General features: G+C 40.2%; 1 protein-coding gene across 2 annotated transcripts in view; it reads right to left on the bottom strand.

Annotated features, from left to right (window-relative positions):
- Positions 1 to 26,135, bottom strand: part of LOC122559657 (coiled-coil domain-containing protein 91-like) — a 193,117-nt gene that overhangs the window by 118,077 nt on the left and 48,905 nt on the right. For both annotated transcript variants that reach the window (XM_043709495.1, XM_043709496.1), the window contains exon 7: positions 9,523 to 9,600. In XM_043709495.1, coding sequence (XP_043565430.1) covers positions 9,523 to 9,600 — 78 coding nt within the window. The remainder of the gene's footprint in view (positions 1 to 9,522; positions 9,601 to 26,135) is intronic.

The following is a 26,135-nucleotide window of genomic DNA, read 5'->3' as shown; positions in this document are numbered from 1 at the left end:
GTCTGAAGATTTTTGATTAGAAAGGAAGTATAGATAGGAGCAGAAATCTCCAAATTAAATAAATGGTAGTTGAACTTAGTATTTACTACAAGGTCATCCACACTGGACCAAAGAAATATTGAGAAATTAGAAAATATGGAGGAGAACTGATTTAGCCATTCAAAAACCTGATCTGGGTAAAACCATTTAAAGAACCACAGGATCCTGCATATCTCTGCCAAACTGCCAACTGCCCTAGCACTGTCATTTAATGAAATGATTATCCCAGACTTCTCTTCTTAATTACAGACTGCCACCTTAATCCCTCTCCTCATCACTTTCACCTTCACCCCCAATAAGTGTGAGGATCTCAACGGATGGACACAACTTTTTGTGACAACCAAGCCAATCAGAAGTCTGTTGTTTCACTCAAATTCTCAAACCCACCTGACCAAATCAACTGCAGGTTTACCTCCTGCCCTACCACTGAACTCACAACTTTTTCAGGTTTCTCTTTTATCTCTACTCAGTTCTTCTCCAAGATTATCATGTCAACAAGATCCAACTTCTGCTCCCTTGAACACATTCCCACTAAACTGCTGGTCTACCCACTGTCGCTTTATGGCCAACATGTTAGCTATTATTCCCCATTTTTTTGGTCCCCATCAGGTACTCTGACCTTTCTCTACCCTTCAATTCTGCTAATTATACTGCCCTCCTCAAAAATCCATCACTGAACCTTCTGTCCTTGCAAACCACAGTCACATGTCTAATTTCCTTTTCCTCTCCAAAGCTCATGAAGATGCTGCCTCCCAAAACCACATCTACCATTTCTGGAGGAGTTCCAGGATTTTAAACCAGCAGTGAAGGAATAGCATCATAGTTCCAAGTCATGATATTAGTGTGGCTTGGAGGGAATTTGGAGGTGGTCCCTTTCTCTTATCCTTATCTTTTTAGGTTGTAGATGTTATTGGTTTGGAAGTTGCTGTCTAAGGAGCATTGTCAAGATGTTCTCTCCCTTGAATTCTAAATTTAAATGCCTCCAAACAGGTTTCCACCGCAGAACTGAAATGGTCCTTTTCAAAGTGACACATTAAATCCTATGGTTCTGTGACCATAGTAAACCATCCTTCCTCATGCTTCTCCATATATCTACAGCCTTTGACATGGCCAAGTCCTCGAACACCACTTGAGAGATATTTAGCTCCCACAAATGGATCCATCCTATCTTTCTAACTTCAGCCAGCAATTAAGCTGAAATGACTTCTCTTCTTGCTCATTTACGGCTGGAATTTCTCAAGGATCTATTCTTGCCCTCCGACCCCGGCAACATTTCATTAATTTGGAATCTTTTGAGACATCATCTAGAACATAATATGCTGAAGGTAACCAATTCTACCTAAACACCACTTCTCCAATCTCACAGTCTGAAAATGTTTGTCTGATATGGAGTACTGGATGAGCAGAAATCATGAGAGGCATGGATAGGGTAAGTAGACAAAGTCTTTTCCCTGGTTTGGTGAATCCAGGACTAGACGGCAAATGTTTAAGGTGAAAGGGGAAAGATTTAAGAGGCCTGAGGGGCAACATTTTCATGCAAAGGCGGGGTGCGTATATGGAATGAGCTGCCAGAGGAAGTGGTTGAGACTGGTACAATTACAACATTTAAAAAGCATCTGGATGGGTACATGAATAGGAAGGGTTCAGAGGGACATGGGCTAAGTGCTGGCAAGAGGGACTAGATTAATTTAGGATATCTGATTTGCATAGACGCTTTGGACTGAAGGAACTGTTTCCATGTTGTACATCTCGATGACTCTATGATACCAACCTAGATTTGACTATTCCATTATTTTCTTGGTCGACCTTTCTCTTTTGCTTTATGTACACTGAAGCTCATCCAAAATTCTGTTGCCCATGTCCCAAAAAAGCAAGTGCAGTTAAAGAAACTGAGTGGATACCTAGAGTTAGGGAGTCTGGTGAAGGAGGATGGGGTTTGTTTCAGTTTGCCTTCCTACCCTCTTGCCCTATTAGAATAGGCTGTTGCTCTACTAGAGAGCAGCTAGGTTTTTATTGAGTACCTAATAAGTGGTCAAGGTCTTTTCTAAAGTTTTATTATAGAAATTGGTATAATTTTGAGAAACTGGATGTTATCACAGCATCAATAATCATATCACTTAATTAATTAAAACTCTTTAGAATCACAGGAAAGGATACGTGCAAGGCCTCAGCCCTTGGGAATTTCTGGATACCAATGTGATCCCAGACAAACATATCTGCAGTAAATGCCTGAAGTTCAGGGAACTACAACTTAGAGTTTAAGAGTTGGAGTCTGAATTAGAAACAACTTGTTACATCGAAGAATGGAAAAGTTGAGGTAGCTGTATCTCTGCGTATTGCCAAGGTTCAAGACATCTGACCGGGTTCAATTCCCGCCTCAGGCAACTGTCTGTGTGGAGTTTGCACGTGCTCCCAGTGTCTGCGTGGGTTTCCTCTGGGTTCTCCGGTTTCCTCCCACAGTCCAAAAATGTGCAGGTTAGGTGAACCCGTAGTGTTAGGTGAAGGGGTAAATGTAGGGGAATGGGTCTGGGTGGGTTGCTCTTCAGAGAGCCGGTGTGGACTTGTTGGGCCGAAGGGCCTGTTTCCACATTAAGTAATCTAATCTAAAATCTAATCTGTTCAGAGTTGAATTGGAATTTATACTGAGAAGAGGAGGATCCAGTTATCTGTAGAGGTACCAATGACATATGTAGAACTAGGGAAGAGGTTCTGCATAGAAAGTACAATGAGCTAGGCATTAAATTAGAAAGACGGAAGTGGGTACTGCAGATGCTGGAGATTACTGTCAAGATTAGAATGGTGCTGGAAAAACACAGCAGGCAGCATCTGAGGAGCAGGCAAATCAATGTTTTGGGCAAAAGCCCTTCAAGCAGAACCTCAAAGGTTACAATCACTAGATTATTACTTATGTTGTGTACAAATTGACCAAAGGAGGTACTTGCTGAGGTGAACATGCGACTCAAATCAGGGTGTGGGAGAAGTGGGGTTTAACAACACAGGGCACTGACAGCATTAGTGGAAAAAATGTAGCTAAACAGTACTGTCTATACCTGAACCATGTTAGGACCAATGTTACATTACATTATTTTTTACATTACATTACATTACAGTTATTATGAACTGCATTATCAAGTAAGTGCAGAGGGTTTAAACTAAGTTAGATATGTATTAGCAAGTGATCAATGTGGAAAGAAGTAGGATATTGAAGAGTAGAGACCAGGTAAGAAAGCAAAATAGACTGCAGATGAGGGACAGACAGAGGAAAAAAAGGAATGCTCGAACGATCAAGATTCAATGTTAGAAAGGTAACAAAGAAAAAACTAAAAGCTTTGTTTTTGAATGAGTGTAGCATTCATAACAAAAGTAAATTAATTGTTAGCTCACTTTAAAGTAAATGAATAATATCTGTTAGTCCTTAGGGACAGCATGAGAAGTATTAGGTCCTGAATATTGAGGGGCATCTGACATTCACGAAGAATAAGGGAAAGTGGAGGTACAATACTGTTAAGGGAAAAAGTGAGGACTGCAAATGCTGGAGATCAGAGTTGAAAAGTGTGCTGCTGGAAAAACACAGCTGGTCAAGCAGCAGCTGAGGAACTGGAGAGTGAATGTTTTGAACATGAGCTCTTCATCAGTAATATTCAGTACTGCTAATCAAGAATGGTATCTGTGCAATAGTTAGAGATGACCTTGGTTCAAATTAGGACGCAGAATCCTTTTGGATGGATAGGACACTTAATAAGGGAAGGAAGTGACTACAGGGAATGGCATATAAACCCCCAATAGTCATCACAACGTAAAGAAAAGTATGCAAGAAAAAATACTGGATGCTTATGCTATCGAGAGAGAGATAATCATAGGTGACTTAATTAATGTATAAACTGGAAAAATCAGATTGGCAGTAGCAGCCTGGTTAAAAATTCATAGAACTCTCTTAAGGTAGTTTCTTCGAGCCACACATTTTGGAACTGGCCAACATAGTTATATTGGAATTAGTATTGTGGAATGGAACAGGATTAATTAGCAACCTCAGAGTAATGGCACCCAGAGATATCAGTGATCATAGTATAACTGAATTTTATATTCAGTTTGAAAGAGAACAGATTGGGTCTAAACTTACTATTTTAAACTTAGGAAAGAGCAATTCAGTTGGCATGAAAGCTGACTTAGCTGATGTGAATTGGCATAGATCAATAAAGACACAGAAACAGACATTTTAAGGAATATTTCAGAATACTTCTAGTATACTCCTACTATAAGAGAGGCCACAACATAAGCTCATAAGTCCATAATGTGTTGGAGCAGAAGTAGGCTATTTGGCCCATCTAGTCTGCTCAGTTAGTCAATAACGTCATGACTAATCTGATTATCTTCAACTCAACTTTCCTGCCTTATCCCCATAGCCATCAATACCCTGTTAGCTAAAGAGTTAGGGAAAGTATAAAACTTACAGAAAAAGGTAGATGGTAAGTCAGATGATTGTTCAAAATATAAAGAATGGTAGGGAATGATTAAGAGGTTAATCAAGAAGAAAAAAATTAGACTATGAGAGGAAGCTAGTTGTAAGTGTAAAAGTGAATAGCAAAGATTTGTACTGATAATTAGAAAGGAAAAGGATATGTCAAGTTGGTCCTGCAGAAAGCGAGAATGGGGAATTAATAACAGATGATAAGGAAATGATGAATGAAACAAAAATATTTTTCTTCTGTCTTCACTATAGATGAAAAAAAATCATTACAGTTATACTTGTAAATCAGCAACTGGAAAAGAGAGGAACGTGATGAAATTACAATCATACGAAATGTGGTACAAAGCAAGCCAATAGAGCTGCAGGTCAACAAGTTCTTAAAGGAGGCAGCTTATCAGTTAGTAGATGGTGTTAACTTTCCAAAATTCCCTCGATTCAGGAAAGGTTCCATCATACTGGAAGGTGGCAAATGTAATTCCGTTTCTAGAAAGAGGCTGTTTGAGGGAAGTGGGGGGGCCGAAAACCACAGGCTAATTAGCTTTCCTGGAGAAAGTTTAGATTCAACAATTTAACAGATTATAGTTGCACATTTTGAAAACTCAAGGGAACCAGGAAGAGGAGCATGGTTTCATTTTGGAAAATCATATTCAACCTATTTATTAGCCTTCTTTGAAGGAATAACATGAGTTGTAGATAAGTGAGAGTCAATAGATGTACTGTGCTTTAGTTTCCAGAAAGCATAAGGAGCCATTCAAAAGGTATTGTGGAAAATAAAAAGATCACGTGTAAGGAGTAATACATTAACATGGATAGAAGATGAGCCGACCAGAGTATGGATAAATGGGTTTTTAATCTAATTACAGGATGAGAGACATGGAGCCCTCCAGACGCCTGTACTAGGACCTCAACTTTATGGAGTTTGTGTCAATGACTTAGATGAGGAAAATGAAGGCAGGCTAGTTAAATTCACACGTAACAAAAAATGGAAGGAAACTATGTTGAGAAAAAACAGTAAAAGTTTGCAGAAAGAAAGAAATAGATTGATTGAGTGGACAAAAAATTTTGCATTTTGACTACAATGAGAAAAAATGCAAGTTGTTCATTTTGGCAGGAAAAAAGAAAGAACAACTACAGATATCCCAAGTGCAGAGAGATTTAGTTATTCTGGTTCAAGGGTCACAAAAAGTTAATACATTGGTATAGCAGTCAATCAAGTAGTTTAATGGGATACTAACCTTTATTATGAAAGAGGTTTAACATAAAAGTCAGTGAGAGCATATCTCAATTACTGTGAGTAGTTTTGGCATCTTTATTTATGGGGGATGTAAATGCATTCTCAGTGGCTGAGGGGAGGTTTACGAGATTAAAATTTGGAATGTGTGCATTGTCTTACAAGAATAGGGTTGAATAAGCTGGGCTTGTTTCCATTCATGTTTAAAAGCATCAGCAGTGGCTTGATTGAAGTGTACAAGATCCTGAATAGTCTTGACAAGGTAGATGTAGAAAAAATGTGCCCTCTGTGCCTAAGGCCAGAATTAGGGGCAAAATTTCAAAATTTTGACTCTCTTTTAAGACAGAAAAGAGATTTTTTTTTTCTTGGAGATTTCTGTAACTTTGGAACTCTCTGCTCCTGTCCATCCACATCAAAGCAGCCTGTTTGATTGGCACCACATACACAAATATTCACTGTCTCCACCAATGCTCCATAGCAACAGTGTACCATCCATAAGATGCACTGCAGAAATTCACCAACGAGCCTTAGTCAGCACCTTTCAAACCCATGATCATTATCATCTGGAAAGATAAGGACAAATGATACATTACAACACAATGTGCAAATTTCCCTCCAAGCCGGCTCAAAATCCTGGAACCCCTTCGCCAAAGGCATTTTGGGTGTAACTATGCCAAACGGACTGCAACAGCATCACCTTCTGAAGGACAAGATTAGATTCCCTACAGTGTAGAAACAAGCCCTTCGGCCCAACAAGTCCACACCGACCCTCCGAAAAGAAACCCACTCAGATCTATTCCCCTACATTCACCCCTGACTAATGCACCCAACACTACGGGCAATTTTGCATGACCAATTCACCTGACCTGCACATTTTTGGACTATGAGAGGAAACCGGAGCACCCGGATGAAACCCATGCAGACACGGGGAAAATGTGCAAACTCCACACAGACAGCTGTCCGAGGCGGGAATTGGGATGGGTAACAAATGCTAGCCCAGACAGCATTGCTCATTTTTCATGAATGAATTTTAAAATAGCCAGGTAATTAAATATTTTTAAGGGGGAGGTAAATTCTGCAGTAAATGGGCACATGGGAATGTGGAATTTGAAATGCAAACACCTTAGCCATGATCATATTGAATGGAATCCCCTTTACCGGTTAACCATGTGTTCACCGACTCTGGTTCCATTTGCATGTCAACATTTAAGCTCTCACCCATTTTCAAATCAGTCCATAAACTCATCCTTCACTATACTTGCAGCCTCTTGCAGTTCTACATGCCTTCAAGACCTCCATGCTCTTCAAAACTGGGTCTTTTGCGCATCTCTTCTGTGCAATTTTAGTCACACCACCAATTATAACTATGTCTTCAACTGCCCTTGCTCTAAGCTCTGAAATTTACTCCCGAAAACTTTTCACCTATCTCTCTTCCTTGAAGACATCCAATAAAACTTATGTTTGTCCAAGCTTTTAGTCATGTGTTCATTTTAGGTGGTTTGGTGTCATATTTTGTTTGATAATCAATTGCATTTTGGGGAGATTTCCAGCTTTTTACTACCCTGTGAAAAAAGTGTTGCCCGATTTCTCTCCGAAAAACGCCTAGATCTAACTTAAAGGTCATGACCCCTCAATCTTGCTTTCTCCTCAGAAAGAAATTGTTTCATTGGTTCTTTTGTTCTATACCCCTTTTAAACTTTTGAAACATCTTGATCAGTTCAGTCATAATTCTTTTAGACTTATGGGATACACCTAAGTTACACAACCTGTCCTCAATTTAACCCTTTGAACTTCCATGTAATTCTGTTGAAATTTCTGTAGACCTATCCTTCATGAGGTGAGATCCTCAAGAATTATTGCAGCATTCCAGATCATTGTCTTTGCAACTGATGTATGACTTCCTCACTTGCAAGAATGACTAAAAAAAACGTCATTCAACGTGACTTATATTTGCAATAGTTCATACCTCCATGAAAATAGCTGCAAAAGACCCCCTATCAGGGTTGAATTATCAGTTCATTTTCCACACTGGCTGAGGCTACCAGAAAGTTCCCAACTTCTCAATCTCGCCCTTCACTTGAGTAGTGGTGATCCTTCGGTTAAAGTCACCATCTGTCATCTCTCTCTAATGAGAGAGCAACCCGACCAAAGGAACATTGCCAAAATGACTAACATTTGGCTCTCATTATTTTTGTAAACTGGACATATGAAAGATTCTAAACAAGAAATACAAAATGGCAAAGCAGTTACGCAATACTATCAATTGTGGCGTCATGTTGTAGATCATATTTTACATTCAAGGGAGAGGAAAACTTTATTCAGATGGATTAGCACAGAGGAGTTTTTAGAATAACCTGCTCCAGGAACTGAGCTGTGCTGAATCTTTCTGAAAGTACGACAGATTGCCTTTGAAAACATTCTACCCAGAATGGAAATTTTAAAATATGCATGACTTACAAAAGCATACAATTAACTAGGTTATTTGCCTACATCACACAGAATGTTTGTTTTAAATCACAGAGCATCTGAAGTAGAATTTTAATTCCTTAATTAATGAACTATTTTATCATCTCATGCCAGACTTTTACTCATTGTGGCCAAAAGCTGATTTGTTGATTGTGACTTATCAAATTACACTAGGTAATTTTCCTGTACAATAACAAAAATATACAAACTATTAACCATAGCTACTAGATAGTCAGGTTCCAAATGTTGTATAGATCCACAAAGCAACAATTATTCTATCCTATGTTGTGAACTAAGTCACCAGTTTAAAACTTACTTTCAAGCAGATTTGCACCAAGCGAGGTAAAGCTAGACACAAACTAAAGGTACAGTTTGATATCAATGTGCTGGAAATCTTAAAAAGTGATCCTCTTTTTCAAACACAATGCAATGCTGTTTCCCTTAATTGAACTGTTTCTATCCTTCGTTTTAAGATTTACACATGAGCAGATAAAGAACTGATAACAGGAGTACCACTACACATATGATAACAAAGACAAAAGTAAGCTTTCATGGATGTGAATCAGTTTTCCAAAAATGTTTAGTTAAAACACTGAAAGTTATGTAGGAGGCAACATTCACAGTCAACAACTGGCCAGTGGCCCTTGGCTGAAAATGGGCAATGAAGGTAAAATTTTTAGACAAACCACTAGATGGAGCACCTCTGAAAGCAAAAACATTGGTTTGGGTTAAGGGCTGAAGCAAGAAAGGCTGCCACAAAGTTTTGCATTTGTAACTGAAAGAATCAATGGTTTTTTTGTTTCAAAGATCAAAGAATGAATTGATTATGTTTATATCTTCAAATGCATTTTCCTTCCATATTGTGTATGAATTCAGTCCAGTGCCATAACTACATAGGAATTTTTAATAATACTATTTTATTCAATAAACTTGTTTGCAGAAAGATTAAAAGTTAGCAGCCCCTGCTTTAGCTGAGAAGATGTTTTTGCAAGTTCATGACATGATCGGACAAAAATAGTCAATAATTCTACGCCAACATCCAAAATGACATTATTTGAAAAGCCAATAAAAAGTGTTCTTTCAAATTTATTTTTATGAAGCAAAATTGACTCTTTTCAATTAACTTTAATTGAATAGTACACAACATTTGGGTAAGTTTTATGTTTACTATAAATACTGCAAAAATCACCAGATTATTCACTTTTGTTTTCAGGTTTTGTGAATCAATATCTTCTGAGTTGCTGAAACACAGTTTAACATTGATACTGGTGTAGACCATTTAACCCCTCAAGCCTGTTTCACTTTTTAGGACACTAACCTTAAATTCTTCAATGATAATGCTTAAGGCATCATGACCAGCTTTCCTCAAGTCTTCCAGCTCTTGTTTGTGTTTACCCTGCAAAAACATTATTATATATTGTTGAAGTTTCAGTAATAGAGACTAAAAGGTATCACTACAGAGTTCAGTATTCAGTTATAGTTTGTCAACTTCCTTTTATGCCGAATGTGTAAATAATGCCATTAGTTAGAAACTTATTCATTGTTCAAGTTTTACGTTTAAAAGGTTTACAGTTAACAACAAAAACAGCTTAAAAGTACATAACAGATGCTTTCATTCTTTAAAAGTAGGCAGACAATACTCTGAAGCCATTAAATTCTAAAGACAAAAAATCAAACATTATAATTCTAGGATTTAGAAAATCTTTCAACTACCTACACGTCTCAATATGAAACAAGACATGACAATGAACTTTGATTTATATCATCTTGTAAAAGTGAACAAACAGCAATTAACAGCAGAAATGACAATTGAAGAACAACCACAACAGGGAAAATATTTCAAAGACCCACCACAAAGAGGAATCCCAATGAGGAAGATTGATTTTAGGAAGAGGATAAACCGATCATTGTTCATTAAATAAGTTTAGGATAGTAAAAAAGTTGAAAGAAAAAATATTCAATGTGGCAAAGATTAGTGAGAAACCAAAGGATTGGGAAAATTTTAAAAGATTGCAAAGTATGACCAAAAATGAAGAGGAAGAAAATAGACAGAGTAAACATGAAGTAACATAAATTAGCTCTTGCTGTCTGATTTTTATATACATAAGGTAGAAAGAGACCAAAGTTAATATAGGGTCCTAAAAAGCTAAGGAAGTAATAATGGGGGACCAGGAAATGGCAGAGGCATTAAGTAGATTGCACCAGCCTTTATAAGAGAGGACATTAATAACATTTCAAAAATTTTAAATCAACTGGCAAAAGGTGGCAAGAAAATAAATGAGGTAGCTATCACAAGAAACAATGTACTAGCAAAATTTATGGGGCTAAAAGGCCAGTCAGTCAGTTGGACCTAATGGATTGTATTCTAGGATAGTAAAGGAAGTAGCTAGAGAGATAGTGGATACACTGGTAGCAATCTTCCAACAATTCTTAAATTTGGGAAAAATCCCAAAGGATTGGAGAACTGCAATGTAACATCATAATCAAAAAGAAAAGGAGACAAAAGAAAACAGATAATTACAAATCAGTTAAGCTCAACATCTGCTTTTGAAAAAATATCATATTTATAAAGGAATAATTAGCAGAGTTTGTAGAAATACACAAAAAATTCAAGAAATTTATTAAAACTTATTGAGTAGGTAACAAGCAGGAAAAATAAAAGGGAATCAATATATGTAAAACATTTGGACTTCAAAATGGCATTTGATAAGGTTTTCCACGTAAGGTGGCTTCATAATATAAGAGCCCCTGGTGTTGGAGTGATATAGTAGCACACTCAGAAGACTGACTAACTAATAGAAGACAGAGTGGAGATAAAGGGGGGAATCTTCAGAGTGAGAACTTGCAACTACTAGAATCGGCCATAATTATTTACAATATGTATTAATATCTGTGATGAGGGAAGTGAATGCACTATCAAGTTTTAGATGACAAAAATAGAGAGGAATACAAGGATTGAGAATGACAGTGTACAGAAGGATATAGATAGGTTAATTGATTGGACAATAACTTAGCAGGTGGATAAATCAGAAGTTATGCACTTTCTCAGGAAGAAAGAAAAACTGATTATTATTGAAATGGAGAAAAACTATTGAAAGTTGCCGCATAGTAGGATTTAGCAGCAATTGTGCATGAATCACAAGAAGTTAGCATGGAATGTTGACGTTTAATTCAAAGAGAATGCAGAGTATAAAAATAAGGAGGTCTTGCTAAATTATACAAGGGATTAATCAGATCACACCTAGAATGTTATGAACAGTTTTGGTCAACTTGTCTAAGATATACTGGCACAGGAGGCAGTCCTGGGAAAGCTCACTAGGTTGAACCTGAATATGGATGAATTTTCTGATGAGAAGAAGTTGAATACATTGGGCCTTTATACAGTGAAATTTAACAGAATGAGAGGTGACCTTATTGAAACATTATTGAAAGGATATATGATGGAAAAAGCAGGAAGGTGGAGTTGAAGATTATCAGATCAGCCGTGATCTCACTGAATGGCAGGGCAGATTGAATGGACCAAATGGTCTACTTCTATGACTAATGACAAAGCTTTCATTCTCTCAGAAGTATCCGTAGCTTTGCTCTGTTGTACATGCAATTGCTATTTCTCATATGTATAGATATATTGCTTCATCCTGATTAGACTTTACCAAACACACAAGACTGAATGAAATCCTTGTATTCATGTTTGAAGTGTTTGGATGATCACCTGACTGAGACTGAAGCAGGTTGTACATTTTGAAAAGAAACTTTCATTTTATTTCCACCCTTAGTAAACTACATAGAAATGTGCTACATAGAAATGCCATCACTATTTTTAGATGGCAATTTCATTAATGTGATTTTATCATATTTTCACTGAGCCAAACAGCTGTGTAATATTATGCCAAATAGAAACACATTTACGCATTGGTTTTGTCATCATCAATAATTGTCCAAAATATTCTGGTAAGATAGCGATGAGGTTAATGGTGCTCACTATTATTTTATGTGCAAATGCCACAGCAACTTCAGGCAAACATAGGCAAACAAAAAAAAATTCAGAAGTTTGTACTAAACACGCATGGCTATATTTTAGCCCTGTAAAAACCGTCTTTCATGATCATATTCTCCATTTAAACGCACTGAGCGTTGTGATCTCCAGTAGTTGTATGATAGATGCAAAGTACAAATGCCACAAAAAGATGCCATTTCAAATCTAGGTATCCTTTGAAAAGATTTATTGCTTCCAATCAACCTCACTGATATAGTAAACCAGTTATTATCAGCATGGTGTGTCATTTCATTTCTGTAATCATGATTGAGGTTAGTGTAATGGTAGTGAGTCTGGACAAGTATTCCGGAAGGTGAAAGTGAGGACCGCAGATGCTGGAGATCAGAGTCAAGATTAGAGTGGTGCTGGAAAAGCACAGCTAGTCAGACAGCATCCGAGCAGCAGAAAAATTGACATTTCAGGCAAAAGTCCTTCATCAGGAATTCATCAGTATTCCAAAATCCCTGGCTAATGTTCTGGAGGACTTGGCGAAGTCATAATGCCTCTACCACTGGGCCAAAAGGTCGAAGTCCATGCCCGACTAGCCGCATGTGTCCAAAAAGGTTAATTAATTAAAAAAAACATGGAGTCTGATTTCTTAAAGTTTTAAAAGGTTCAAACAATTAAAAAAGTAAATAAAGTTTATCATTTTCTTTATATCTTTTTTTCTCTCAATTCAATCTTACTCTACTTGTCTGTACATTATGTCACAACTCACTGTGGTAGCACATTGGTCATCAAGTCTGGCTCTTCCCAGAGTTGTCACAAACATTAAAGATTTTAAAAGATACAAAATTCTCCAATATACCAGATTTTCAGAACCAGGTTTATAGGAAGCACAGACCAAGTTTCTGTACTTAGCATGAATTTGACTTATTAGAAGTAATTTGACACTAGCTACAGATAAACAATTATAAATTATCAACATGTAACGCTACTAATTACACACCAACATATCTGCAGACCAGGAAAAGAAAGAAATATGGATTGAGGGAAGAATTGGGAAGGTAGTTCGGTTGTCTTTATTCATAATTTCTGGTGAGTTGGTTCTTGCTGATCTGAAAGTTTCTTCCTGCCTTTTCATTTTCCAAGTGCTTCCACTGGCTTGCAAGAGGAATTAGGTAGCTGGTTCATCTGATTTGTCAGTTAAAAGTAATTGCTAAAGGAACAATCAACTGGTTTGTTTTAGCTTTAAAATTATTTTTGACAGAGAGCGGAGAGACTGTCCTGAACTGGTAGATATTTCCAATTCCAAGATGTTTAGTTACACCTGACAACCAATTGCTTGTTGGCAAGCAAAAGGCCCTTGTCATTAATAACAAATCACTAATCCATAGACTGATTTCTTATTGACAACTAGAGTCTTATTAGAATTCCTCGACTCTTGTTTATCAGCAACTAGCGGTGGCAATCACTTGCTAACATGTATGATTTGTCCACCTAAGAAATTCTACATCTCCAGTCATGGGTTCTGGGGTCCTTGCACGGCTGATGAGCCTGACCTTAAAACCACATCTTCGACCACACATTTGATAAGTTTCTTATGAACACTGGTGTTCCATATGTTGACATCTATGTTCCATTTTTTGAGGGAAGCCTTCAGAGAGTTTTTGAAACGTTTCTTTTGTCCATCACTTGTTCAAGTACCTTACCTAAGCTGCATGAAGATGATTTGCTTTGGCAGTCAGAACTCATCTGAAATGTGTATTCAGCCCAGTGGAGTCAGTTTCAGATGATCACAACCTCAGTGTTGCTTCAGGTCTGTCCTTCCACGTGATGGAGAGAATCCTTCCCAAACAATGTTGATGGTATTCCACAAGGGGCTTGAGATGGCATCTATACATACTCCAAATTTTAGAGTCACATAGAAAAGTTGAAAGGCTGCCTTAAACACATTGATCTTGGTATCAGCTCAAATGTCACGGTCGAAGACTCACATCCTTAGGCATCCGAAGGCAGCACTCAGTTTGTATGTACTGTTGGCTCTCTGCATTGACGATTCGCCTTAGACGAAACATGGCTCTCCAGGTAGGAAAAATGTTTCACGCTTGGGAGAATTTGATTGATCCAAATGGAGGGATGGCCCAGAAACTGCCCTGGGACAGGTTGCTAAAGAATTCAAGTCTTCAAGAGATTGCGACTAATCAAGGTCAAAAGTCCATAAGTTGAAACTTTATTGCTGGAACAGCACAGCAGGTCAGGCAGCATCCAGGGAACAGGAGAGACAGGTTGCTAAAGAATTCAAGTCTTCAAGAGATTGCGACTAATCAAGGTCAAAAGTCCATAAGACAGACTGAATGGCCTAATTTCTGCTCCTATCATGTCAGCTCCGCCATTCAAATCATAGCTGATAAGCTTCTCAACTCGATTCTCCCGCTTTCTCTATGTAACCCTTGATACTCAAGAACCCATCTCTCTCCATCTTAAATATACTCAATGACCTGGCCTCCACAGCCTTCTGTGGCAATGAATTCCGTAGATTCATCACTGTCTGGCTAAAGAAGTTTCTCCTTATCTCGGTTCTAAAAGGTCTTCCCTTTACTCTAAGGCTACGCTCTCAGGTCCTGGTCTGTCCTATCAATGTAAACATCTTCCCAACATCCATTGTCTGGGCCATTCAGTATTCTGTAAGTTTCAATTAGATCCCCCCTCATCCTTCTAAAATCCATTGAGAATAGACCCAGAATCCTCAAACATTCCTCATATGTTAAGCTTTTCATTCCTGAGACCATTCTCATGAACCTCCTCTGAACACGCTCCAAGGCCAGTACATCCTTTCTGAGATACTGAGAGGCCCAAACTGCACACAATATTCCAAATGTGGTCTGACCAGAGCCTTAGAGCACCTCAGAAGTACATCCTTGTTTTTACATCCAAGTCCTCTCAAAATAAATGACAACACTGCGTTTGCCTTCCTAACTACTGACTCAACATGCAAGTTTACCTTGAGAGAATCCTGGACTAGAACTCCTAAGTCTCTACACACTTCAGACTTCTGAATTTTCTCCCCATTTAGAAAATAGTGCATGCCTATATTCTCCCTACCAAGGTGCATGCATGACCTCACACCGATCACAGTGTGCTCTATCTGCCATTTCTTTGCCCACTTTCCTAACCTATCACAATCCTTCTACATCCTCCCCTCCTTCTCAATACTATCTGTCCCTTTACCTATCTTTGTATCATCTGCAAACTTTGCCCTCAGTTCCTTTATCTAGATCATTAATGTATAAAGTGGAAAACTGTGTTCCCAACACTGATTCTTGCGGAACACCATTTGTCACCGAATACCATCCTGAGAAAGACCCTTTTATCTCCACTCTTTGCTTTCTGCCAGACACCCAATCTTCTACCCATGCTTGCACTTTACATCCAACACCATGGGCCCTTATCTTACAAGGCAGCCTCCTGTGCAGCACCTTATCAAAAGGCCTTCTTGAAGTCCAGGTAAATAATATTGATTGCCTCTCCTTGGTCTAACCTGCTTGTTACTTCTTCAAAGAATTCTAGTAATTTGTCAAGCATGATCTCCCCTTGATGAAACCATTTTGACTTTGCTCTATTTTTTTTCATACACTTTCAAGTATTCAGAAATCTCATCCTTCACAGTGGACTCAAATCTTACCCACGACTGAGGTTAGGCTAATCGGCCTATAATTTTCTGTCTTTTGCCTTACTCCCTTGTTAAGCAGGGGTGTCACGTTAGCAATTTTCCAGTCCTCTGTGACCCTTCCAACTCTAGTGATTCCTTAAAGATCACCACTAATGCCTCCACTGCCTCTTCGGCAATCTAAGTTAGAACTTGGGCTGTAGTCCACCTAGTCCAGGTGATTTATCCACCTTCAGCCAGTTTTTCTAGCCCTTCTCCTTGGTGATGGCCACCATACTCAGCTCTGCCCTCTCACTCTCCTGAATGTTTGGGATATTACTTGTGCCTTCCACTGTAAAGACTGACGTGAAGTAATAATTCAGTTCCTGAGCCATTTCCTTGTTCCCCACTACTCTCTCTCCAGCATAATTTTACAGCGGTCCAATGTCCACTTTTGCCATATATATATAAATATAAAGGAAGACTGGTAAAAGTTTATTTTTATTACTGGTTAGGTTACCCTCATTTAATTATCTCTCACTATTTCTTTTTTTGCTGCCTTCTGTTGGTCTTTGTAAGCTTCCCAATCCTCTGGGTTCCCACTGCCCTTTGCCATACTATATGGTTTCTCTTTTGCTTTTCTGCTAGCCATGGCTGACTAGGAAAGCCAGGGATATCTCATCCTCCCTGTACCATGCTTGTTTCTCCTAGGGATGAATTTTTGCTGTGTTTTCTGAATTACTCCCAGAAAATTCTGCCATTGCTGTTCCAATGTCTTTACTGCTAGGCTCCTCTCCCAGTCAATTCTGTCCAGCAGTTCCCCTGTGTCTCTACAGTTGCCTTTTTTCAGCTGAAATACCGTTATCTCTGATTCTATCTTCTCCCTCTCAAATTGCAGAGTAAACTCAACCATATTATGATCACTGCCTCCTAAGGATTTCTTCACATTAAAGCTCCCTTGTTAAGTCTGCCTCACTGCACAACACTAAATCTAGGATTGCCTGTTCCCTAGTGGACTCTACCACAAGCTGCTGCAATGAAGACAGGGTCTTCATTATGCTGCACAAAGGATTGATGATCCTCTGTTTCAAGAGAGCGGAGATGATACTGTCATCTGCACAGTGGAAGTCCACGAGCCAGGTCGGTGCTATGTCTTTCTACGATTCCAACAATTGAATAGAACGGACTTGTGTGATGTTACCATTGTTGAGGACCCGAGGGAGGAGGGCGAGGAGGAGGAGGAGGAGGGCGAGGAGGGCGAGGAGGAGGAGGGCGAGGAGGAGGAGGGCGAGGAGGAGGAGGGCGAGGAGGAGGAGGGCGAGGAGGGCGAGGAGGACGAGGAGGAGGACGACGACGACGATAGCAAGGCAATTCTCTGGACATCCAGCTTTTGACAGGAACTTTCATAGTATGTCCCCAGTGAATGAGTCTAAAGCCTTGGTCAAATTGAAGAAGGCTATGGAGAGTGATTGTTGTTCCTGATATTTCTCTTGTAGTTGCTGAGCAGTGAAAATCGTGTTCTTAGCATCCACAGCTCAATCGGCAGCCACACTGATCTTCAGGAAGGATGTGGTTGGAGAATAGAAAGATTCCTCAGTAGTTCCCACAGTCCATTCTGTCTCCCTTCTTGACGACGGAGGTGATTGTAGCATCCCTGAGATGCATGTTTTCGTTCAAACACATTCTATGACTATATCATGGCAGGCATTCTTTGAAGTTGTTGCTCCATTGGAGGCTTTTGTTTTCTCAATCTCTCCTTTGAAGTGAATGGTGTTGGGTCTTTAGATTGCCTTGGTGGCAGTGAAGATGTTCCAGGTGTCTTCTTTCTGGCAAGGAGTTCCAGCTCCTTAACTTTCTCAGTCCATTATTAGTTCTTGATTTCCTTCACTCTTCTTCATAATTCCATCTTTGCTGTTTGATGAGTTCTCCTCTTTGCCCTACTTTCTGTCAATGAGGTCTTAGATTATGTGGTTATTCTCATCAAACCAGTCTTGGTTTTCCTGGTCTTATAGCCAATGGTTTCTTCACAACATGATAATGATGACTGCCTTCAGCTCTTTCCACATTTCCTCCACTTCATTAAAATGAACTGAGATTTTGGTGAAGACATTGTTGAAAGTTTGCTCATCTGTTTGGCTCTTGAAGAAACTGAACGTTGAATTTTTTTTTAAAACGGTTTCTTTATTTTCAGCTGCTTCTGGTACCATATAATGGACATTGAGGAGTGGATGAGCCAGAGGTCTGTCCAGTAGTAGTCTACGCTGGTCATTACCAAACCAATGAGAAACATTATTTTGGTCTTGGGATTGAATCAATTGATCATGCACCAGTGCTTCGATCATGGATCGATCCATAAGTCTTGAACTTGTCTTTTGGGCAGAACGGTGAATTGATGATGACCAGCTGACATTTGGTACATTTGGTAAGCAGAAGAATCCCGGAGTTGTAATTCCCAAGTCTTTCCTTTCCAATGGTTTCTTTCCAGAGTTGGGAGTCCTTTCCAACCCTGGCATTGAAGTCCACAAAGAAAATAATTTTAAATTCCTTAGGTTTCTTTTCTTCAGTACGATGCCCAGAGTGCAATAGGAACCTTCATTAGAATCATCTATAGTATCAAGAATTGGAGCATAGACACACACGACCATTGCTTGTAGGTTCTTGGTAGGTTATGGAGTGTTATGAGGGAAGTGTTGATGCCAACAGGGAGCTCAGAGAATCAACTGAGGAGTTAATCCATGATAGCGAATCCAATTCCATGGATTCTGGGATGCTTTCAGGCAGTCTTCACCAGAAGGAAGTGTAACCACCACCTTCAATAATGAACAGCCTAAGTTCATAGGCATCAAAGGCATTGTTCATTCTGGATAACTGTCTTTTTTCAAAAAAACACTTACCTTGGGCGTTTTGACCTCCATTTGTCAAGAGGTGAGAGCGAGGACCAGCGGGCTGCTGAGAAGGTGAGTGAAACAATTTTACTTGGATAGCGGCTGAACCAGAGACACTATATGTGTAGAGTCTCCCAACTGCCCTCCTCTTCGAACAAAAAAAAGAGACTCTGTGGTGAGGTGATCAGGTAAGGTTTTTCTATTTCCTTTTTTTAAAAAATTGTTTTATTGAGTGATTTGGTAAAATCTTTTTTTCATATACTTAAGCTAAGACTAAAGTTAAATTTAAGGTTAAAAATGGCAGGAGATCTCAGACCAGTGTTATGCTCCTCTTGCTCAATGTGGGAGCTCAGGGATGCAGCTGATGTCCCTGGCTCCTTCACATGCAGGAAATGTGTCCAGCTGCAACTCTTGTTAGACCACATGACAACTCTGGAGATGCAGATGGACTCACTTTGGTGCATACACAATGCTGAGGGGGTCGTGGATAACACGTTTAGTGAATTAGTCACATCGCAGATTAGGATTGCTGAGGAAGAAAGGGAATGGGTGACAAAAGGCAGAGAAAGAGCAGGAAGGCAGTGGTGTCCCCTGCAGTCATCTCCCTCCAAAACAGATATATAGTTTTGGATACTGTTGGGGGAGATGGCTCACCAGGGGAAGACAGCAGTAGCAAGGTTCATGGCACTGTGGCTGGCTCTGCTGTTCAGAAGAGCAGGATAAAGAGTGGAAGGGCTATAGTCATAGGAAGGGGAGTAGATAGGCGGTTCTGTGGTTGAAAACGAGACTCCCAAAGGCACGTTGCCTCCCAGGTCCATGAGTCACAGATATCTCAGATCAGCTGCAGAACATTCGAGGGCGAAGGTGAACAACCAGTTGTCGTGGTGCATATAGGCACAAACGATATAGATTAAAAAATGGGATGAGGTCCTACAAGCAGAATTTAGGGAGTTAGGAGCCAAGTTAAAAAGTAGGACCTCAGAGATAGTAATCTCAGGATTGCTCCCAGTGTCACACGCTAGTCACAGTAGGAATGAAAGAATAGGCAGGATGAATGTGTGGTTTGAGAGATGGTGCAGGAGGGACAATCTCCATCTGGGCCAGACTGGAACCAATGTCCTTAGAGGCCCAGATTAAACTAATGTGGCAGGTGGTTGGGAACCAAATGAGATTACAGGACAGTACAGAAGCAGTAACTAAAGCCTGTAAGGAACTAGATAATGAAGTCAGTGTGACTAAGGAGAAGAGAACGCAGGGAGCAGATGAATACAAAGGGACTGGTGGTCTGAGGTGCAGTTGTTTTAATGCAAGTATAATAGGTAGAGCAGATGAATTTAGGGCTTGGATTAGTACCTGGGAGCCTGGTGTTATTGCTGTTACTGAGACTTGGTTGAGAGAAAAGGGCATAATTGGCAGCTAGACAACAGAGGATATCGATGCTTCAGGCAGGATACAGTGGGAGGTAAAAGGGGTCGAGGAGTTGCATTTCTGGTCAAAGAAAATATCACAGCAGTGCTGAAGGAGGGCACTACGGAAGACTCAAGCAGTGAGGCAATATGGACAGAGCTCAGAAATAGAAAGGGTGCATATAAATGTTGGCACTGCAGTACAGGCCTCCCAACAGCAAACGTGAGATAGAGTTGCAAATATGTAAACAGATCACAAAAAAATGTAGGAGCAACAGTGCGTACAATTTTCTCAACATTTATTGGGATTCACTGAGTGTTAGAGGTCTAAAATGGAGCAGAATTTGTAAGGATCACCCAGGAGAGTTTTATACAGCAGTATGTAAATAGTCCAACTCGGGAAGGGGCCATACTGGACCTGGTGTTGGGAAATGAGCCTGGCCAGGTGGCTGATATTTCAGTCGGGGATTACTTTGGGAATAGTGATCACAATTCCATAAATTTTAGATTACTCATGGACAAAGACAAGAGTGGTCCAAAAGGAAGAGTGCTAAATTGGGGAAAGGCCAATTATACCAAAATTCAGCAGGAGCTGGAGAATGTACTTTGTGAGCTGCTGTTTGAAGGTAAACCCATATTCGATATGTGGGAGGCTTTTAAAGAGAGGTTGATTAGAGTTCAGGAGCGATACGTTCCCATGAAAATGAAGGATCGAAATGGCAAGGTTAGGGAACGATGGACGACAGGTGAAATTGAGAGACGAGCTTAGAGGATAAAGGATGTGTACATAAGGTCCAGGTGACTGAAGATAGACAAAGCTTTGGGAGAATACGGGGAATGTAGGACTAAATCTGAAATGAGGAATTAAGAGGGCTAAAAGGGTCATGAGATATCTTTAGCAAAGAGGATTAAGACCATTAGACCATAAGACATAGGAGCGGAAGTAAGGCCATTCGGCCCATCGAGTCCACTCCGCCATTCAATCATGGCTGATGGGCATTTCAACTCCACTTACCCGCATTCTCCCCGTAGCCCTTAATTCCTTGTGACATCAAGAATTTATCAATCTCTGCCTTGGATGTGAATACTACAAAAATAACAATGTGCAGAATAAACTCATCTGTATTCATTGAACATATACACGGATACGTATCATAAATTTAAAATGCACATTGTGCCCACAATGTTGGTTTAATGAAATAAACCTTTGATATAATGTGTACTATGATGATACCTTGAACCAAACATATGTAATTTGGGCACAGTACAAGTTAAAAATGAGCCATGGGTATAACAGCACGAGTGCATGTGTAAACTACTTTTTAAAATATATTCGTTCATGTGATGTGAATGTCACTGTATAGAGCAGCATTTGTTGTCCAACCCTGAATTCCCTCGAGGAAATGTTGGTGAGCTGCCTCTTGAACTGCTGCAGTGCTTGATGAGTAGGGGCAGCCACTGTGCTGTTAGGAATGGAAATCTGGGACTTTGATCCATTGATACAGAAGGAATGCCGATATATTTCTAAATCAGGAGAGTGTATGGCTTGGAGGGAAATTTGCAGATGGTTGAGTTCCCATGCTTTCTATGATTACTTATAGTGTGGAAACAGGCCCTTCGGCCCAACAAGTCCACACCGACCCGCTGAAGCGCACTTACCCAGACCCATTCCCCTACATTTACCCCTGCACCTAACTACGGGCAATTTAACATGGCCAATTCGCCTGACCCGTATATCTTTGGACTGTGGGAGGAAACCAGAGCACCCGGAGAAAACCCATGCAGACATGGGGAGAATGTGCAAACTCCACACAGTCAGTCGCCTGAGGCGGGAATTGAACTCTGGCCACTGGGTTTCCCTGGTCTACCCTATTTGTCACCTCTTCAAAGAATTCCAACAGGTTTGTCAGGCATGACCTCCCCTTACTAAATCCATGTTGACTTGTTCTAATCCGACCCTGCTCTTCCAAGAATTTAGAAACCTCATCCTTAATGATGGATTCTAGAATTTTACCAACAACTGAGGTTAGGCTAATTGGCCTATAATTTTCCATCTTTTGCCTTGAGCCTTTCTTGAACAAGGGGGTTACAACTGCGGTCTTCCAATCATCCGGGACTTTCCCTGACTCGAGTGACTTTTGAAAGATCTCAACCAACGCCTCTGCTATTTCCTCAGCCACCTCCCTCAGAACTCTAGGGTGTATCCCATCGGGGCCAGGAGATTTTATCAATTTTAAGATCTTTTAGCTTTTCTAGCACTTTCTCTTTGTAATGGCAACCATACTCAACTCAGCTCCCTGACTCCCTTTAATTGTTGGGATATTACTCATGTCTTCCACTGTGAAGACTGATGCAAAGTACTTAATAAGTTCTCCTGCTATTTCCTTATCTCCCATCACTAGGCTTCCAGCATCAGTTTGAAGTGGCCCAATGTCTACTTTAATGAAAACCCCAAAGCCTTTTTTTCATATATAAGTAGCAAGAGGGTAACTAGAGAAAGAGTTGGCCTACTCAAGGACAAAGGAGGAAAGATACGTGTGGAGTCAGAGAAAATGGGCGAGATTCTTAAAGAGTACTTTGCATTGGTATTCACCTAGGAGAGGGAAATGATGGATTTTGAGGATCTTTGAGTATTCTTGGTCAAGTCGGCATAAGGAGGGAGGACGTTTTGGGTATTCTAAAAAGGCATTAAGTTAGACAAGTCTCCATATCCAGATAGGATCTATCCCAGGTTACTGAGGAAAGCGAGAGAGGAAATAGCTGGGGCTTTAACAGATATCTTTGTAGCATCCTTGAACATGGGTGAGGTCCTAGAGGACTGGAGAATTGCTAATGTTATCGCCTTATTTAAGGTTGGAAGGATACTCCAGGTAATTACAGACCAGTGAGCCTGATGTCACTGGTAGGGAAGGTGCTGAAGAAGATACTGAGGGATAGAATCTAGCCCATTTTTTTCCAAATAGGGATATCAGTAATGGGCAGCATGGTTTTGTGCAGGCATTACAAATCTAATAGAATTTTTTGGAGGAGGTGACAAAGTTGATTGATGAGGAAAGGGATGTGGATGTCATATACATGGACCTTAAGGTTCCTATGGTAAGTTGCATGGGGTCCAGGGTATTCTAGCTAGATGGATAGAGAACGGGTTGGGCAACAAGAGACAAAGAATAGTAGTGGAAGGGAGCTTCTCAAAATGGAGACCTGTGAACAGTGGTGTTCCACTGTTTGTGATTTGGAGGAAGGTATCGGTTGCCTAATTAGCAAGTTTGCAGATGACACCAAGTTTGGTGGAGTAGCAGATAGTGAAGGGGACTGCAAGACAATACAACAAATTATCAATAGATTGGAGAGATGGACAGAGAAATGGCAGGTGAAGTTTAATCTGGGCAAATGCGAAGTGATGCATCTTGGAAGATCCAATTGAAGAGTGAACTATACAGTAAATGGAAAATTCCTCGGGAAGGTTGACGTACAGAGAGAGATCTGGAAGTTCAGGTCCATTGTTCCCTGAAGGTGGCAATGCAGGTCAGTAAAGTGGTCAGGGCGGCATACGGCATGCTTTCCTTCATTGGAGGGGTATTGAGTACAAGAGTTGGCAGGTCATGTTACAGTTATATAGGACTTTAGTATGGCTACATTTGGAATACTGCATACAGTTCTGGTTGCCACGTTAGCAAAAGGATATAGATGCTTTGGAGAGGGTGCAGAGGAGGTTCACCAGGATGTTGTCAGGTATGGAGGGTGCTAGCTATGAAGAGAGGGTGAATAGATTAGGATTATTTTCATTAAAAAGACGGAGGTTGAGGGGACACCCGACTGGGGTCTACAGAATTATGAGAGGTACAGTCAGGGTGGATAGCAAGAAGCTTTTTCCCAGATTGCGGAACTCAATTTCTATGGGTCGTGAGTTCAAAGTGAGAGGGGAAAGGTTTAGGGGAGATATGCATGGAAAGTTCTTTATGCAGTCAGTCAGTTATGGGGGCCTGGAACACGTTGCCAGCGGAGATGGTTGAGGTAGGAATGATAGCGTCATTTAAGATGTATCTGGAGAGATACATGAATGGTCAGGGAGCGAAGGAATACAGATCTTTAGAAAATAGGCAGCAGGTTTAGATAGAGGATCTGGATCAGTGCAGGCTTGGAGGGCCGAAGGGTCTGATACTATGATGTAATTTTCTTTGTTCGTTTTGTGTTTTATTATCCATGAAAGTTCATCATTCCACATTCCAGATGGCAGATTGATGGGCCCACAGGTTGTGGTTTTCCAACCAGGTTGGTGATGGAACAGAGTATTTTGAGGGAGAGGGAAAGGGGGAAAGGGTCAGTGAGAGGGAGCGGGAGAGAGCATATCAGTGAGCCACCACCTCTAAAGGGTCTGTCCTATCAATAACATTGTCTCTAAATGCTGGTGATTTAAGAGTCAACCATATTCCTCTCGGTTTGGAGTCACAAAAAAGATAATACATTTCCTCTATTAAAATATTTTAATGAGCTGGAAAGGTAATTACAGCAGTCAACAATGGTTTCACGTTCATGATTAACCTTGCTTTTAATCCTAAATTTTACTGAATTCAAATTTCACCATCTGCCTTGGTGAGACTCAGACCTATGTTCCATGTAGCTCTGGATTGCAAGTGCAATGATATTATCACTATGCCAACCCCATCCACCAGACTGTAGTAGCAGCCTATTCCTGTAAGGAAATGTTTAAAAATCCCAAAGCCACAATTCAACATGGTGAGGGAAGGTAAGCGTGTAAGATGAGTGGGAGTGGCAATAGGGTGGTTTAGGGATTAAGGTGCCAGGTGCACAAGTATGGTGCTAGTTGAATGGGCAAGGTGTCAGGTGAATGGGTAGGTGGCAGATGGATGGGTGGAGGATAGGGTGGTAGTTGGGAAGAGTAGCAAATGGGTGGCAGGAGGCATGGAGGGTGGAGATCAAGGATGCCACATGGGAAGGTTGACATGTGGGTTAGCAGATACAGATGGGTGTACAGATGGGACAGAGGTAACAACAGTCCAGTGTCAGAGAGCTATCAGTGTGATAGTTTAGGCAGAGAGGTGGTGGATAGTCACTTAATAGTTCACCAGGAGTTAGAGCAGGTTTTAATCCCCCTGATGTTTTCTGGCTAACCATAAAGCTAAGTAGATTTAAACCCACCAAAAGTCTCCAACTCTAACTTATAGCCTGGACATTCTCAGAAGGTGCAGATGCCAAGTACTTGTCCTTTGTGAGTTTAAACTTCCCAAGCAACTATCTTGCATTCAGTGCATTTAAACCTCAGAGGTTCCACCATGCATAGATGTCACAATGCGCATCTTTCAGGGTGAATCCAGTTTCCAACTATCAGGAGACCAGAAGGTATGGGCCATTATATAGCATTTGCTCATTTCTACTGGTGCCACACACGTTCCAATTTCAACGCAATGTAACATGTAATAAAATTCATTCCGTACATGGACAGCAAAAAGTAAGGGGAACATTGTTGAGCAGCATCTATTCTCGCAAATTTTATCTTTTTAGAGAAAAACATTTGAAGATATATAATAATTTGTCTGTCAGAACTTAAGCAAATGCTGGATTAACATAAAAGGATAAGATTGCAGAAAGCTCTCCCATTCATTTGCCACCATGAATGTTTTGTCCTCATATTCCAAAAGGCACTGCTCATATGACAAACACAGCAGCAAGACAAATATTTGAAATTCAATGCTGTTTCAGTAATTAGGCAATTTAATAAGAATATAGAAGCAGCAATAGGAGATTCAGCCCTCATACTTAGTTCACCAAGCAACAAGATCATGGCTGACTGAATATGGTCTTATGAAGGTAAAAACCATGACTGCAGATGCTGGAAACAGATTCTGGATCAGTGGTGCTGGAAGAGCACAGCAATTCAGGCAGCATCCGACGAGCAGCAAAATCGACGTTTTGGGCAAAAGCCCTTCTTCAGGAATAAAGGCAGAGAGCCTGAAGCGTGGAGAGATAAGCTGGAGGAGGGTGGGGGTGGGGAGA

Source organism: Chiloscyllium plagiosum, chromosome 19 (assembly GCF_004010195.1).
Source record: "Chiloscyllium plagiosum isolate BGI_BamShark_2017 chromosome 19, ASM401019v2, whole genome shotgun sequence".
In the NCBI taxonomy this organism is placed as follows: domain Eukaryota; kingdom Metazoa; phylum Chordata; class Chondrichthyes; order Orectolobiformes; family Hemiscylliidae; genus Chiloscyllium; species Chiloscyllium plagiosum.
The sequence above is the reverse complement of the archived record's forward strand: the minus strand, read 5'-3'. Positions and strand labels throughout refer to the sequence as shown.